The sequence below is a fragment of the Melopsittacus undulatus genome, chromosome 13, assembly GCF_012275295.1.
Source record: "Melopsittacus undulatus isolate bMelUnd1 chromosome 13, bMelUnd1.mat.Z, whole genome shotgun sequence".
In the NCBI taxonomy this organism is placed as follows: domain Eukaryota; kingdom Metazoa; phylum Chordata; class Aves; order Psittaciformes; family Psittaculidae; genus Melopsittacus; species Melopsittacus undulatus.
Genome location: NC_047539.1, coordinates 6,927,745 through 6,944,281, shown reverse-complemented (window position 1 = coordinate 6,944,281; position 16,537 = coordinate 6,927,745). Strand labels below are relative to the sequence as shown.

General features: G+C 46.6%; 1 protein-coding gene across 2 annotated transcripts; it reads right to left on the bottom strand.

Moving 5' to 3' along the window:
* Nucleotides 1-1,888: 1,888 nt before the first annotated feature.
* VEZF1 (vascular endothelial zinc finger 1) lies at nt 1,889-16,537 on the bottom strand. 2 transcript variants are annotated; one of them, XM_034069064.1, is made up of 7 exons: nt 16,381-16,537; nt 10,442-11,139; nt 9,663-9,726; nt 8,578-8,761; nt 6,985-7,197; nt 4,689-4,733; nt 1,889-4,306 (listed from the first exon to the last, which is right to left on the bottom strand). In XM_034069064.1, the coding sequence occupies exons 1-7, from the start codon at nt 16,411-16,413 to the stop codon at nt 3,879-3,881; spliced, it is 1,665 nt and encodes a 554-aa protein (XP_033924955.1). In that variant the 5' UTR covers nt 16,414-16,537; the 3' UTR covers nt 1,889-3,878. The 2 variants fall into 2 exon arrangements, with proteins under 2 accessions (XP_033924955.1, XP_033924956.1); XM_034069065.1 differs by lacking the exon at nt 4,689-4,733.

Sequence of the window (16,537 nt, the reverse complement as noted above, 5' to 3'; positions counted from 1 at the left end):
CTAATCCCCAGCCCCTTTATGTAACCTGGGATTGCTGCAGCTCAAACAGCTTACTGGGGTTTGCTGCTTTTCTTTAAAGCTCTCGTGGGCAAAGGCAAACACATTCAATACTTGGCTTCCTTCTGCCACTCGCAAGAAAAAGTTATTGTAAGAAGGGGAAAACCACCAATCTTTTATTTGTGAACAAGGGCAAACAGAACGTAACTCACACACTGAGGAGAACACGTCTGTCTTAGCCGTGATCTGGACAGAAATCTTCCCTCTTGGCAACACCCAGGGGTAACTCCCCACTGGTAAGACACAGACGGTCAAATCCCACATTCCTCCTCCCCACAAACACCCTCTGGAAGCGGTGGGGTGCTCCAAACCAAGACAACACCGTACTCGAGCTACCCCTGTGGCGCAGCTCCTGCAGCACGGGTGGCTGCGCTCTCATACTTACTTCCCTGTGCCCACTTGCCCGCAGTGCTGAGCCAGCACTGAGCCGGGCACCGGTGGCTCCCTTTGCCCGCAGGACGAGCTCTCGTGCCACTGATCTGCTCTGCCTTTGCACTGCACCGATCCTTCCAAGGCAAAACGCAACTTCCAAACTTCCAGTCGGTGCTAAGCCTAAGGCCGGATGCTCATGGAAACTTAAGGAGGAAAAAAAAGAAACCCCTTATTGAGCTCCTTGCAATCGGAGACCTGAGCGGGCTGGATGTAAACGCCGCTCCCATCAGCGGCAGCAGCAGGCTTCCCTGGATGTTGGACTAGATCCAGCTTAAAAGTTTCCATGAAATAAACTAGGCTAAGCGCATCAGCTGCATCGCAACTAACTCGGTGTAACAGGAGCATCTGTTCTTCACATCCACCATTTGCTTACAGCCTCAACTCCCCGGCGCCGCAGCGACACGAGCTGCCGTGCGAAGGGCTCATCGCTGTCGTGACACGAGGCGTCGTCTCCCGACAGCAGCCGCCTCGTTAGACTGTGGATGAACCAGCGATTAGAAGGTAGCATGCATGCTGTATAAACTACTTGACCAGGTAGCTTTTGGGTGTCAAAAAACAGCTTAAATGTATTTCGTACGATGGCATTACAACGTGAAATTCATGTCCGCGTCGAGACAGCCGAGGAGCACACCTCGGAACCATTTATACACAGTACAAAGCAAATGTTTACCCAAGTACAGATGAAACAGGTTGACAATTAGCTAATGTAGCTTTGTGGACATAAACCAGGTACATTCGAGCAGAACCAACATAAAATAAAAGAGGAAACAGCCCTTTTCCTACGCCCTGCTAAGAGCACCGTGGTTTAGTGGTTTGGGAAGCCTCTGTCATGTTGAAAAGTCTCCTTGCCGGTGTTTAATGTGTTTATTCTACTGCTACGCTGCTGGGATATAAGTAACAGCAGCAGGGGCTGCACGGACCCACTGTCAATGCTACAGGAATTGACAACATACAATTAAGTCTCACACCTGTTTATTGTCAGTAATTCATAGATAACCACTTCTCGTACACATTTTCATCTTGGCTCTTAATGCTTCTTGGGGGTTGTTTTAAGCTCAGGGACACCCAAACTTCATCTAAGGGTCATCTCTGCAGCGTCCCCAGACCCAGAACGCTACGGACCTACTGTGTAAAACTGGTGCAAGCTGGTGTCATTGCCACGGGTAGCAGAGATGCTTTGGAAACTACACATCCCAACATGCACGGCCCCACCAGCATGGGCTGCTCTACACTACGGGAGGAGGGAGTTTTCCTGGGGTGCATGCCCTTCACATGCCTCATTCCGGCCGGATCAGCCTAAGTCATGCAGCTGTCTGCACGCAATGCTCTACACAGTGCAAAAACGAAGACCTCTACACATCTGGAGTCAGAACAGGGGTAACAAAGTCATAGCTACATATTCTTCTCTACATTTTTGTTTATTGAGACAAACTAATTAAAAGGCACAAACATAGGGCATATGTTTACATGGACATTATAACAAACATATACATTAAAAGTGTAGGAATGTGTTTCCTTTCTGCTAAACAGAAAGTTCCTAAGCTTTTATATATACAAAAGTTGTACAATTTGATGTCCTAAAGTACAAAAGATCATTTATAAAATTATTTTACACTAAGCTCTATTTTTTTGTGGTTTTTTTTTGTTGTTTTACTATGTAGTCCAAGCCCCTAGAACAGTTTCACGTAATGATACAGATACCTGTCACCTGAGCCAGCAGCCTGGCAATCACTGCTTGTTACTGACACGGCAGGGTAGGAACGGAAGCAGCCAGTCCATTTTGACTAGTCAGTCCTGCTAGCACTCTGTGAAAATGCACACACTCTAATCTCTGTAGCTTTCAACTTCATTAAGATATAAACATCTCAACTGTAATCTTTATTTTATTTGTCTTTTTAATGTAGAGTCTTGGGTTTAGGGTGTTGGTTTTTTTTAAACAAAGGTTTAAAAACGTGAATATGTGACATGATAGTCGAAAAAGTATAGCTGTTTCCCTAGATCTTGCTTTCTACTTTATGTACAGATAAACAGGTTAAGAAATAAAAAGCACATGTAGCTTAAACATGTGTGACCATTTGTGGAGAAGTTCTGGGCTGGACAGTTGAAACCATCACCCCAGAAAGTCCCACAAACTGATAGAAATGTGTTAACACAATAGAAGAGTAACGTAAAAATGATGATGTTTGCAAATATTTACAAAGTTGAACAGATTTGCACAACACTTGATTAAGAAATAGGGGAGAAATTAAAAGACGCTCTCTGCTTGTCCTGGAGGGGCATCCTACCTAGTTAGTGGTTAGAATAAAAACTGTATACAATTTAATATAAGACAAAACTTCTAGTGAACAACTAACACGTCTGTCCCCTGCTGCAACACCAGCAGGCTCTGATTGGGAGGCAGAGGGCATAAAAATCATACCCAGTGCCTCCAGAATCTTCCAGCTTAAAGCAATATTTCTTAAGTTTCAAAGCACTCCTTTTGCTCCTAGATAAGAGTCCCATAGGGGTCTGACTGTTCAGAGACCATGTTTACATACATCTCGACTCCTCTTCTGTCAGCCACGGCTGTTTCTCACCAAACCATAAGCTTTCTTAAACAAAATGTTGACTACAATGCTCTATTCCCTTAGGGTAATATGTTGGGTAATATTTACATCTCCAAATATCAGGTCACAATCCCTATTATACGTTGAAGTTAGAATGATAAGTTATCATATGCTTTGCATATCAGAGCTGGTATCACCTTTCCCATAGGGAATGCTGCCTGAAATTACCATATTCCCAAAGGTAAAATGCATATTTTTCTCCAAAATGCATTTTTCTTTTGTTTTAAATGACAACATTGTAATGCATTTACTCCTTAAAAGAAAAAACATCAACACAGACAAGGATTCTACACTAGCTCAGAAACTTAAACAACTGCCAAGTTAAGATTAGCCATCCGCCCTGTTAAACACACAGAGGGGTCTTTGCTAGTGCTTACATTAAAGTAATTCTCTAAGTTATAATTTGGGGGATAAAACATAAAACTGGTTGGGTTTTTTTAGGTTTTTTTTTTGTTTTTTTTTAAACTCTGGCAATAAGTATCTGCTCTAATTCAGCATCAGTCAGCTAAGAGGGAAAACTTGCGTTAACTCAAGTGCTCCAGTGAAACTCAAGGTTGAACCATACAAGCCAAATCAACAGGGGAAGATGCTACTATAGTCTCTGATGGTGCATGTTGCCCCAGTGTCTTAGTCTGAATTTATTATTAACTAAACCAAAACGAAACAAAACGAAACAAAAAAACCCCAGCAACAGAAATAATAATAAACCCAAACAAAAACCCAGAAAAGAACTGCTGGTAAGGATTCCATTTTAATCCTTTTTAATACTGTTTAGAAACTCTTTTACCAGGGAGGAGACGTGGGCAAGGCCTGGGGCAGGAAAGGCATGCTCTCTACCGGTCTCATGGCTATATTTAAGGGACCAGCTAACGTCATGGGCGTGGGGAGGTTCATGGGAGATGTTATAGTGACTGGATGTGCTATATTCACTGGAGCGGTTACTGGGGTAGGTAAATTGACTGGTGTGGTGAGCGTTAATGGAGATGTCATGGATAATGGACTTGTTATAGTTACAGGATGCCCTAGGTTCATCGGACTGGATATATTAACTGCACTTGATACATTTACTGGACTTCTCATGCTCATTGCAGCTGCCACTGTGACTGGGTTTGTGATAGTCCCAGAAGCCACAGAGGACGTTATATTGAATGGAGTAGTAAGAGTCACAGGCGTAGTAGCAGCAGTGGAGGTTTGGCACAAGTTAGCAGCTTCTAAAAATGAGACATAAAAAGACAAAAAGGTTTTAACACATAAAAAAAACCCATGGACAAGATTTAAAATAAATAAATAAAAAGGCAAAAAAACAAACAAACAAAAGAAAAGAACAAAAACAAAACCCAAACAAGAACAGGTACAAATTCTGGCATCATTTTCTTTAGGAATTATTAGTAAGTTAAAACTGTTAACATTCTATAGCCTACAAGAAATACAAACTCTCATGCATTTCATTTCAATGCAATATCTTTTTTTGCCCTGAGAAGTCAAGCGAGGTTGTTTTATAAAGAGGGTTTCCATGTGCATAAAAACAGCATTGTACAGTCAAAGACATCCTCCCAAGAGGAACATTATAAATAGAGGAGAGAGTGTACATACCGAATGGTACGTACTCTATAGCCTTCTCAAAGGTGAACTGACATTCTGTGAAGGTTTTAAAAAGTCATTATTAGGGACTGATTAAGCAAAGCTCGTTTCAATATTTACCTGCTTATTTCAGTCTTAATTATTGCTACTAAATACTGCTCCACTGACCACACTTAGCGATTCTCAAGGCTACCAGTACACCTTCCAACCCCCAGCATCTCCTCAGCTTTCACATAAGCTCCAGCTCCACACCAGCTTGGTTTGCTCTGTGGGGTTTCGGGTTGGTTGGGTGGTTTGGGTGTTGCAGCAAGCAGGAATTAAGTGCCGAACAAAGCAGCCAAGGAGCAGATCAGTGCCCGGCCCTGCTGCCGGGTGGGGAGGGGGGGGTTTGGCAGGCCTGGGCACTGGGGAGCGGGCAGAAGCGGTCCAGGACATGGAGGGATCACTACACATCCATCAGCACCACCTGCCGGCTACCCATACTAGAAGGCTCCAAAAACAGAAGCGGGTTGGTGGAGGCGGGTAAAGGGAAGGGAAAAGTGCTAGAGAAACCGACAAAAATACATCCTACATCAACGTTACAGCACTTCTAAGCCGTGTCTTGTTCCACATTTGTAGGGTAGGACACCAAGCTCAGTCTACACCCACGTTTCAGGAGGTAAGCCAGGAGCAAAGAGTCCACTCTTGCCACTTGGGCAATACAAATGTACCAAGACAGAGTTAACTTTGAAAGCAACATTAGCCCCATTCAAGGGTTACTGTTGGTTCTTCAAAGTCCATATCTAGGAGGGGTGGAAAGGAAGGGAAAGAGTAAAAAAAGAATAATAATAATAATAAATTGTGAAAATAAGTTGTATTAGACTAAAAAAAAGTATCCCATAATGTGTTGTAAAGCCAATGCAACAGGGGGCACAAGCACAGGAGAACCAGCATGGAAAGAGCAGCACGTAGGCATGGCGCTGTCTGGTCTAGTTTCACCTTCCAAGCACAGTAATACGCAAAGACACATCCCACCCGTGCCCCCTCCCACTTCAGTTAAGCTCGTCTCAACTGACAACACCTCTGCCCACCCGCCTCCCTCACCCACCAGTCTGCCCCAACCCACTCTTCATGTGAGAGCATATTCAATCATCTGAACAGGAAAGGCAGAGGGAACAAGACATGGGAAAGAACAAGCAGAAACCCAAAATTCTCAGAGATTTTCTAACTCTGACCCCCTTCTGGCTTTATCTAGTGGCCTGATGGTATTTAACGTTTCTGTTATCACTGCATTTGAACATGATGAAGCTGTTTCTACACTGTCTGATCACAGAATTCAACTGGAATAACAACCAAGGCGAAAGGAGCTAAGCAGCCTAATACACAAACAAGACCTAGAAAAGAAAAAAGACTGAAGATACTGAAAGTAAGCTTAGGAGAAAAGAAAAAACAAGGTGAGTCAATAACATTTATTACTAGAACAGCTAGCGAAAGCAGCAAGTGGTGGCTAGGGATTCCTTCTAAAAGGAGAGTCACAGACAGGCATTAGAAATCAAACTGTTGAGAAAGAGTAAGAAAGAAGTAACTGAAGACTTGAAGCTACTGAACTGCTACTGTAGCAGTTCTGTAGCAGTACTGTAGCTACTGCTGCTACACTAAACTGCAGCAACCTATTCTTTGAGACAAACTGACACACTGACCAACAACGGGAAGCCATTCAACTGCAGTGGCAGCAGCAGACATATATGTAAGCTGTGAGCTAGCGATAATGACAAATGGGATCACTTATGAGTTAGTTCTGTAATTAAAATGAGGGGAAAATACCCCAAACAAACAAGCTATGTGTTCTAGAAAACCTTCTGCAAAGCCAGTTACATGATGCTAAAGCCAATGGAATAAAGTGGGGGAGAAATGATGAAAGGGACACAGAAAGCACCCACATGCAAACTGATGATGATGCAATGACCGAGGGTGTTACGTGTGTATATACATATAAATATATATGCACACAAGTTAACAACTGGTAAATATGCACAAACACAGCTGAAAACCACATGCAAGGCTAAAAAACACACTCTTGCCTTGGAGCAGACACAAGCATCCCTTTATAATGATGACTGCTATGCACACAGACCAAAGGGAAGCGGGTAATAAGGAGCTCATTTACAACAGGGTAATTTTGGCCATGTTATCCTCCTGCTAGTTGCTAGCTATTACTAAGAATGAAACGTTCATGTAAGACATCCTTTTCTGACATCTTAAACTCCCTATACAACTATCAACTCCAATATCTTACAAAGCCAAGACTGTAAGTATTGGTTTGTTTTACCTTTCTTCCTTGCTTTGACGGCCTCTTCCCATAATCTCAGGGTCTCTACCTGCTTTCCAGGCCAACTTGTTACGTGCTGCTGCTGCTGCTGCTGTTGCTGCTGTTGTTGTTGCTGTTGTTGTTGTTGTTGCTGCTGCTGCTGCTGCTGCTGTTGCTGCTGTTGCTGCTGCTGCTGTTGCTGCTTCTGATTGCTGGTCTCCTCACTCATGCATGCTATGCCAATTAAGTAAGAACACAAATTCACCTTGAAAAGTTACTCTGTTTTCTGCTGACATCACAAAGGCTTCTTCCATAAACAGCGTGTGGAATCTCACAGGATTCCAAGAGCAAAAATCAAAGGTGCTTAAAACCACATAATTAATTCTGTGCTTTAGAAAACTACTTTTCCAAGAGCTGAAACACAAAGTGCAAGTCAGGAACATCTGCTCTGACTTCCTTTCTGATTATTTTGTTTGCATTTTAGGAAGAATGGAAGAAAAGTCTCCAGGCTCTAGACTTCGAGCTGCTGAGCCAACTACACTGGTTCTAAATCTCAGCTTTTGAAAGAAAAAAGCCTTTTTACTTGTTATTCCAAGTATGACCTCAAACTTTCAGTTTACCTTTACATCACAGAACAGTGTGTTACTGCTCTCTGGCCACCCAACAGCTCATCATTTCCACCTCCAACAACTGCTGTAATGCCTCATGTGAAGTGGCCAAGCAGCCCCAAACTGGCTTGGGAAGCCAGAGCTGTAACCCTATACCTTGAAAAATACTTCACACCCAGATTTTGTGTTAAGCTCAACCATCAGGCATTTCAGACATTCCCAGGACCTTCAAATTAGCCAGCAGTAATAGGCACTGAAAAGATGTTGTAAATTAATACTGTTTCAAAAGGCTTTAAGGACAAGGTTTCCAAAGACAATCCTTACTTCTCCCTCTAGATCCCTCTGAAAACCCATCCTGTACCATTAACCATGTGGGTTAACTTAAGTTACAGGTATTTTAATAGGGAAGATGCGAAAATCAAGCCTTTCCTTCCTTACGAGGCACTCCCAGGTTCAGGCTTCAGCACTTCCACAGACTTTAAGACTAGAAGGAACTATTACAAGCATCCCATCTGAACTCCTGCACACCACCACTCAAATGCCATCAATGCTCAAAACATTTCAGGGCTGGATTTAAAAGCTTTTCCTGTCAGTTAATACCAAAGGGAGGAACCATCGAACCCAAAGGGTCAAAGCTTGGAGAAAGCACAAGAATCTTTCTCCTATTTTTGAGGAGCTTTAGGGGAGGCTTCACACCTGAGTTCAGCAAGTACTTAGAAACTGAGAAAACCTGGGAACTTCTCTGTTCACAGAGATGGGTTACCCTCACAAGTTGCAGGGATAAGAGCACAGTCTAGCAGCAAACCAATTCCACACAAGCCAATTCTTGAGCAGAAGAAGATTCTGTTATCAAACATCTATTTTTAATAGGTGTGAATAGAGCATTCACACCTATTAAAACGCACCCCTAGGACTGAGGGGTGCGTTTTGGCATTTTAACGTCACCAAAGGCAATTCCCTTTGCAAACACACTGTTATTAGAAATGTTTTTAAAACGTTCACCTACTTTTATTGATGCCTTGTTTACAGGTATTACAGTTGATACTTTGGCTCTGCCCGTGTGTCTTTAAGTGGCTGGTGATATATGCTGCACTCAGAAGTTTACCACAGATATTACACGATACCTTTCCTTCATGGCGCACCATGTGTGTCCGCAGTCTGTCTTTGGTGGCAAAGGCAGCAGTGCACGTCTATATAGAGGATAACAGTTACACTTGAAGTGCAGACAGCATCATTACAGTATGAATTACATGCCCACCATAAGGCTGGTTTACCTTGTACGTGCAAAAATCACACTCTATGCTACTTGAACTGTCTTTAAATAGTGGTTGCTTTACCTACCATAACAAGAGGTATCTTATAAACAAAGCCTAGAACAGGTAAAGTTGGGGTTTGATATAATTTAACTGTACAAATATGAACCTGATACCCTCAATTGCTCAATTACATTTGTTCCTATCCAAATCAGAACAAGGAAATTAAACCTTCTGCTAACGCTATTCCTTTTACACAAGGCTTTTATTTAATGCGATGAGTCACTAAAACACAGGTTGGAACAAGCATGGCTATTCCAAGCAAAACAGTTAATTGTTCCAGGGCAGTCAAGTTTTCTTCTCTTAGACTCAGTCATCAACTTACACCAAGTTGCTTTCACCTCCCAGCAAAGTAACGGACCCAGAACCAACTATTCCAACCCATTTTTCATGGATATAGTGAGGAACACATGTAATTGAAACATACTGAGAAACACACTGCACACATGACTCCAGTAATCAGCACTGAGCTGAGGATGCTGTTACAATCCTACCACCTAAGTTAAGCATATCTTAAAACAGAGCACCTATGATGTTCTCCAAGAAAGCAAAAAGCCTCTCATCTTCCCTAAAAAGCAGCCGCAGCATCCTTTTAAACTGCCTCTAGACTTCCATCAGAACTATAGTGCTGCTGGTATGTAAGGCAGATGTAACTTTATTCCTAAACTTCCTTGTCAACGAACAGTCCAGGAGCAAATACAGTTCTGGAAAGATTATTCACCTGAGATGCTAAGGTTACAATAAGGCATTGTTCTTAACAAATCACTTTAGCCCTTACTTGGCATTTGAAGGGTCTCTCTGTTGAGTGAACATGTTTAACGTGACAGCTTAAATGATCAGGCCTGCAAACAAGAGAGGAACAGAGAAGAGAATGCATACTGTTACAAATACATAGTAAGGACACGGTGGCTAGCGGTGCTGAACACTGCTGGTGACCCCTTGCAGCCCACCCCCTCTGCACAGCACGGATAAATACATCCCCTCACCTACACAATGCCTTGCAGCCAGAGGAACACACGGGTACGCTGAGACCCAACCTGCTGTTTAAAACTTAACCACGTTCCTCTTAACACACCTGAAAATGGTACGTTTGCTTGTACCCTGTGTAAAGGTGACAGAGCAACGGCTCTAAGGGTTGAAGCTTGTTCTCTGTCACAAGCACAGGTGTAAATACAGCCAGCAGCAATGCAAGCTCCCCTGCACTGCTCTGTCAGTCCACCTCAACCCTGCTACCAGACAAGGAGGCAGTTTGCCTGCTATGCCCCATCCAGGCTTTGCAAAGGCTTGGTCAAGGGGCTCCATGACACCCATCAGTGACATGGACACGTGTCCTGTGGACATGGATGAGGTCACAAGATTGTTTTAAAACACTCCCACAAAAGAACGAGTGCTTTTGGCTCGGAGCAAGACCCACACCCTAGAGGTAAACAAGGCTCTTTATCCCCTCACCAATCTTCTAAGATGTCTGGTTCTCCTAGCCCCTCGCTATGAAAGCTTAACCCTTCTTGGTTATGAAAAGCCAATACTTGAGCTCGCCTGGGATTTTCTACATGGTACCTCGAGAAGCCTTTTCCACAAACACCACAGGTGTAGGGTTTCGTGATGCCACCTTCGTGGGACCTCACGTGGTAGGTCATGCGATCCTTCCTCTTGAAGCGCTGATTGCAAATGGGACATTCAAAGGGTTTTTCATCTGAGTGGGACAGCTTGTGCCGGTTGAGGTGGTAGACATCCCTGAAGGCCTTCCCACACATCTCACAGGCGTGGTTCTTCTTTACGGGCTTGCTGGGCTTCTTGGTGGTCTGAGTCACTGCCATGGCCGTCGCGCCGGCACTACTGCTGGGGTTGGTGGCAGAGGAAGACGTAGTGACTGTGGACAGGATGCCTGCGATAGTCGACACCAGTGAACTTCGGCTGTTGTCACCAGCGATGGTGGAGATAAGGGGCACCATTGTGGTGGGAGTTTTCTTTGGCCGTGACACTAACTTTATCCCTGTGTGGCAGGACTCGTGACGCCTCAAATGGTAGCTGTCCCTGAATGCTTTGCTGCAGTAAGTGCACACAAAGGAGGTTTTAGGTTTTTCCTTTTTAATCCCAACAATAGCATCCTTTAATGTTTCTGGTGCAGGCTGAGGTTTCTGCGTTATTGGTAAGGGCAGAATCGGCTTCTGATCGGGTGGCTCAACAGCAGAGCTCAGGAGAGGCAACAAACTGTTCTGTGCTGCCTGCTGTTGGTGATGTGAGGCTTCATGTGCCTAAAACCAAACATTCACACTTAAATTCTATCAATGGGTGCTCGCTCGGACACGGTGAGAACATTTACAACCTACAGGAAAGCACATTCTACACCAAAAGCCATTGAAGTAACAAGTGGAAAAGGGAACAGAGCTCTGGTTTTGGACAAGAACAAACCCGCTCACGCTCTACATGCATTGGCTGTGCGGATTCTGTGGCAAGCGGAGGGATGGCACACATCATAACAAGCAAATAATTAATAAGTTTCCGGAGGGCAACACTTCCTATGGAAAACAAGGAGGCGCTTGTCAGATCTTTTCCTAACACAGCATTTGATCTTTACATAACAGACAACTTGTTTTGCTAGCGATCATATCAGATGCCACCTTGGGACTATCTTTGGAGCTTATGAATGTACTGACAGGAGTTGCAAAATAATGCCCCACCTTTAAACCAAGCTTAGTGCACACTGAGGATCAAACTGCAGCCACGGGGAGCCAGGATGCACTAAGGTGTCTTATTCAAACAGCGGGCTCATACTGGTGCGTTAGCACTGAACCAAAGCAGCTTGAATCCAGCACTGTCTAGAGCCACGTTGCTATATTTAGCAGGTTCCCATTGCATTTATACACTGAACACCATGCTCTTTGCATCTGGAAATGAGTAAGAATAGTGACATGTCCTTTTTCTCTTCAGCAGCAACTACTCTGTGATAGGAAGAGGAGCTAATCCATGAGCACTGTAGATATCTAGAGATGCTGGAGAACACATTTGGGGGCGTTGGGGGAAAAAAGCCCCGAGAACTGTTTCAAAACAGCCAGTACCAACTGACTGTGAACTACAGAATCAGTGGGAGACGCTAAAGGGAAGAGACAGAAGGGGATCCCCCGCTCAGCTGAGCCTCAGCCTGTGCTGCTACAGGCTGTCCTACACGCCGCTTGTATTCTGAGGCTGTTTATTCTAAGGCAGAAAACACGGTGATTAAAACTCCTCCAGTCAGACTAGGACAAAACCCTAGCAGATACAATTTTAAAGTGGTTTAGAAACCACACAAACCAATTCAGCCTAATGGAGCATTAAAATAAATCACTCTAGCACCCTAAGCCAGTTTAAGCGCATCTGTATTCAAGATGTGCCTCGGTCTCATCAGACCAGTTTTAAATCAGTCTCGTTATTAACGCAGCGTGCCAGGGCTGAAGCTGAGTCTGGGGAAACTTGCATTCCCATTGGATCAGTGCTGCAGCCTTCCAGGACTTCTCCCCTATGGCCTCCTTCACAAACTAACATGACTCGAGGCTGTCAGAGCTGAATAAAACATTGCGCTGGCTCGTGCCCCCCAACCTGTCTCCTTTTACAGCAGCTCAGGACGGGCAGCGTTACAAACCACACTCAGGCTAACACTCTTCCTATGGGAATCCATTCCATCACGTCCTCTGGAGAAGTCAGTACCTCCAGGAGCTCACTTGGGGACTTTATTCTTAGTTGCATCCAAGCTCTGTCTGCTCTGCCTCTCCCGACTGCAGCAGCAGCTCCAGCAGCCTCAGTGCAGCTCCCCCCTGGCTGCAGGGGGGGTCCCACCTCCTCCTGCCACCCCTCGGACCCTGCAGCGTTCCAGCCAGCCACTCTTCAGGAGCACGATGCCGGTGATCTTTGGATAGAAGCCACCAGTGGACACAAACACTGACCCACGTGGGTGTGAATACGTGCTCCCTAACACTCCAAGCCTATCTGACAGGAAAACGGCTCACGGGAGAAAGCCTGGATTTGGTGTGACAACGTGCAGGACAAGGCAGGAGCCAGGCCAGCCTGTCCGGTTGGATCCCAACCGCGCCGAAGCTCGGGATGCAACAGGTAGGTTGAGAATTACCACACCGGGCCTGGCCACAGCAGCCACCTCAAACAACAGCCTCAGGGGCTGGTTTGTGATTGCTGAGGAGGCAAATGCAGAGCTCTCCCGGAACCAGCACGGTCCAAACTCCAGCATCCCCACTGAACTCCTGCCTGACTTAATTGGCAAAGGTGGGGTTCCAACCACTCCTTTTCCATGTTTATACAAAGCCATTGGGACATCTACGCTGCATAAAACCAGTATGCACAACACACATTGAAAGCACAATATTAAGCGAGTTGTGTACTTATAAGACAATTTTAATTTAAAAACTAGAAAATCTGAGATGTTTTACAGCCAACTTGAAACCAGCGTTAGACAATGTTGCTAAACTGTATCAGAAGACACTTAAGAGCACCTAAGGATAGCTCCAGAGATACAGTTTCAAAGGCAGAGCTAGCAGATCGGATAATAGAGAGCACAAATCCTTTGGACAAGGTTCAAACTTACGCAGTTTATGGATATTTTTAAGCCTTAAAGAACCATCAGCACTTGATGGTAACGATGCACTTATTGCTACGGAACCGATCCGGATGGGAGCCATAAAACAATGTATATTCATAAGGCTACAGGCTACGGAGCTGCTGCTTATATAAGTCTGCTTATCTTGGTTCCCAGACAGCCAGCGCTATTAGCAGGGCTATCTTCCTAACAACCCCTGTTTGCAACAAGCAGTATTCCTCCCTTCCCGAGGGCTGCAGCATCAAAGCCTTTTAGCAAAGGATCAGGCAGTATTTGTTTCACTCCCTGCTCCAGAAGGGAGCCGGCACCTGCTGCACGCCCCTGGCAAGTCATTCCTATTCAGGCACAGACCCGGCTTTGCTTGACCCGGCATTCACGTCAAGTCAACAGTTCTGTGATACTTGGATCGTCCAGGCCAAACCCCCCTGCTCCCAGCACTGATTTGTGCTTTCCTTGGGGGGCAGTAAACACCAGAGAGCTGTAATTCCTGACCCGCAGTGCTAGGATGTGCCATTGTGAACTTCCAGTGCCAGAGGCGAACATTTTTTCGCGCTCCAGCCTTAATGTGAGAGCAACAAATTAGCATGAGTCATATCTCAAGCGCTCCGTTTGATGGATGAGTCCTCCTCACATTAACAGATACAACTTTCACTTTCCCAGCAGATACTTAAAGTGGGTTTCAAAATGAGCATTTCAGGCACTATTCAGATCCCGACGAGAACTGCTCCAAACAAGAAGCGCTTACTCAGTGGCACAGCCTTTAAGGAGAGAGCTACAAGTCATCAACAGCCACCGAAACACAATCAGACAACTTTATTTGGAAGGAGCAATTTACAGTCGCACATCCCATTGCTGCCAAGGCTTGAATTAAGGCACCGAAGCCTCCTCCAAACACATTTAGCTACGAATTACAACTGTGCACACAGCGCCTTGAGCTGTCCCTGAGAAATCCTGGCACAGCTGGAGCGTGCTAAAAGCCCCCTAGAAGAATGAGGGGTTTATTCAGTCACTCACATTTGTTATTTAACCAATACCGAGGAGGGGCCGGGAAGGGCTTTTAAACCCACTTTTTCGGGCTAGTTTTAACTAATCCCACTTGGATCTTGGCTGACACGCTGCTGGTGAGCAAGGAGGAGAACTAAACTCACATCAGGAGTTGTCTTAACAGCGCTTTCTGCCCGGTGCATTAGGATGCTCGCACCCTGCATCATTAGTTTGAACAAAATGACTCGAGAAACGATATCCAACATTTCTTCCGAGGCCTTAATACTTTATTCTTTGGGGCAAAACTAAAGGAGTCAGAGGAAAACTTCCACTCCACGGCTTTATGAAGATGCTTCCAAGTCACACAGAGCTGAGCCCGTTAGGAAAGCGAGCTGCCGACTCCTTAATTAGAAGCAGCAAATCCTACTCCAAAATCCAAGTGCGGCACCGCTATTGCAAAAGGCAGAACCCTCCTCCAGCATCAGGAGGAGCAGCAAGCCGCCGGACACGTACTGAAAAGCATTACTCGGCGTTTCTGAACGGAGGCTCCTGCAACACCGGGCTGCCAGCCTGGAAACGCTCAGCAGGGCGATAAAAGCAGCCCCAGCTCGGAGGGAGATGGCCCTAAACTAAAGGAGATTAACTTCTTAGCGTGAAGTTTCCTACGTGCGAATCACAACTGCCCGCTAGAGTGAGGAATAATTCACCAGCCCTCAGCCAAACTCGCTGGCATCACCCATGGCGAGAAGGCGGAAACCTCAGCTCCCGGTACCGGCTCCCCGGGAACATTCCCGGCGTGGTTTTGGAGGCAAGAGCACCCGAGCGAGTGACTCATCCCTCGGTACTCGCCAGGGAAGGATCTGTCCCCTCTCTGAAGGAATGGTGCTCGCTCTCGGCGGATTTATTCATTCAACTCAGGCTTGCGGACTCGTGTCACGGGGCGGGTTTGGGATTAATCCCGAGGAGCACAGGGAGCGAGTGCCCGCCGCCGGGAACGTGCAAAGGGGATTATTGTACCTTGACAAAGGTGATGTGCGGGGCTGCTTATTTTAGTCCCTCTCCCTCCTCTCGCAACCACACAATTCCAAGCTCCCAAAGAGCAGGAGGCACCAGAAAACGATCCGGCGTGAAAGGGCTCACAAAAGCCAAGGGAGGATCGCGCTTGCTTTTTTTTTCCCTCCTCCTTTTTTCATCGCTCCCCTGCCTTTTCCTTGGAATTACATAAACAGCGGTGCTTCTAAGTCAGCCTTTCGCAGACACAAGGGGGGAAAACAGTGACTCAGTTGGCAAAGGGAGGGGTTGCCCGCTCCACCGTCCCTATTCCTGCCCGTTACCGTTAGCGTTTCGCCAGTTTTTACACGAAGCCGGCCCGCTCGCGTCCCATTTTAAACGCAAACAAGCTCCCCCGCCAGCGGCCCTGAGTCAGGCCGGTTCAGGAGGGATTAATGCATCCTCGCAGACACGGGGGTTGTTCCAGCGGGGTTTTGTTAGAGCCCGCTGGAACCCTGCGCTGCTTTTTATTGTTGTTTTTCTTTCTGGCGGCGGGGGGGGGGGTTGGGGGGGGCAGAGAAAGAAAAGCAACAACAACAAAAAAGAGGTTATTTAGGGGGAAAAGAGGGGAAACGAAAGGTGTGAAATGAGCTCGGTTTTATCGGAAATAAATAAATAAGGGAGCAGCATCGCGGGCGGCGGCGGAGCCGGGCGGGGAGCCCCGGCCGAGGAGGGCAAAGCGGAGCCGGCGGCGCGGGGCCGGGGCAGGCGCTGCCTCAGGCGGGCCGGGCCGGGCCGGGCCGCTCCCGGCCGGGGGGAGGCGGGCGGGAGGCCGGGCGGCGGCGCTGAGTGACAGCCCCGGCCTAGCGGGGAGCCCGGCTGGCGGCCGCTGAGGGGAGGGGGGGCGCGGGCAGCGCCGGCGGCCGCGGGGCCTCACCTGAAAGAGGAACGCGGTCCAGTTGGCCTCCATGGCGGGGGCGTCCCGGGCCTCGGCGGGCGGCGGCGGCGGCGGCTCCGGCAGCGCGGTCCCCCCCTCCCTCCCCCGGGCCTCAGCTACATGGAGCCGACAACAAAGCGGCGGCGGCGGCGGCGGC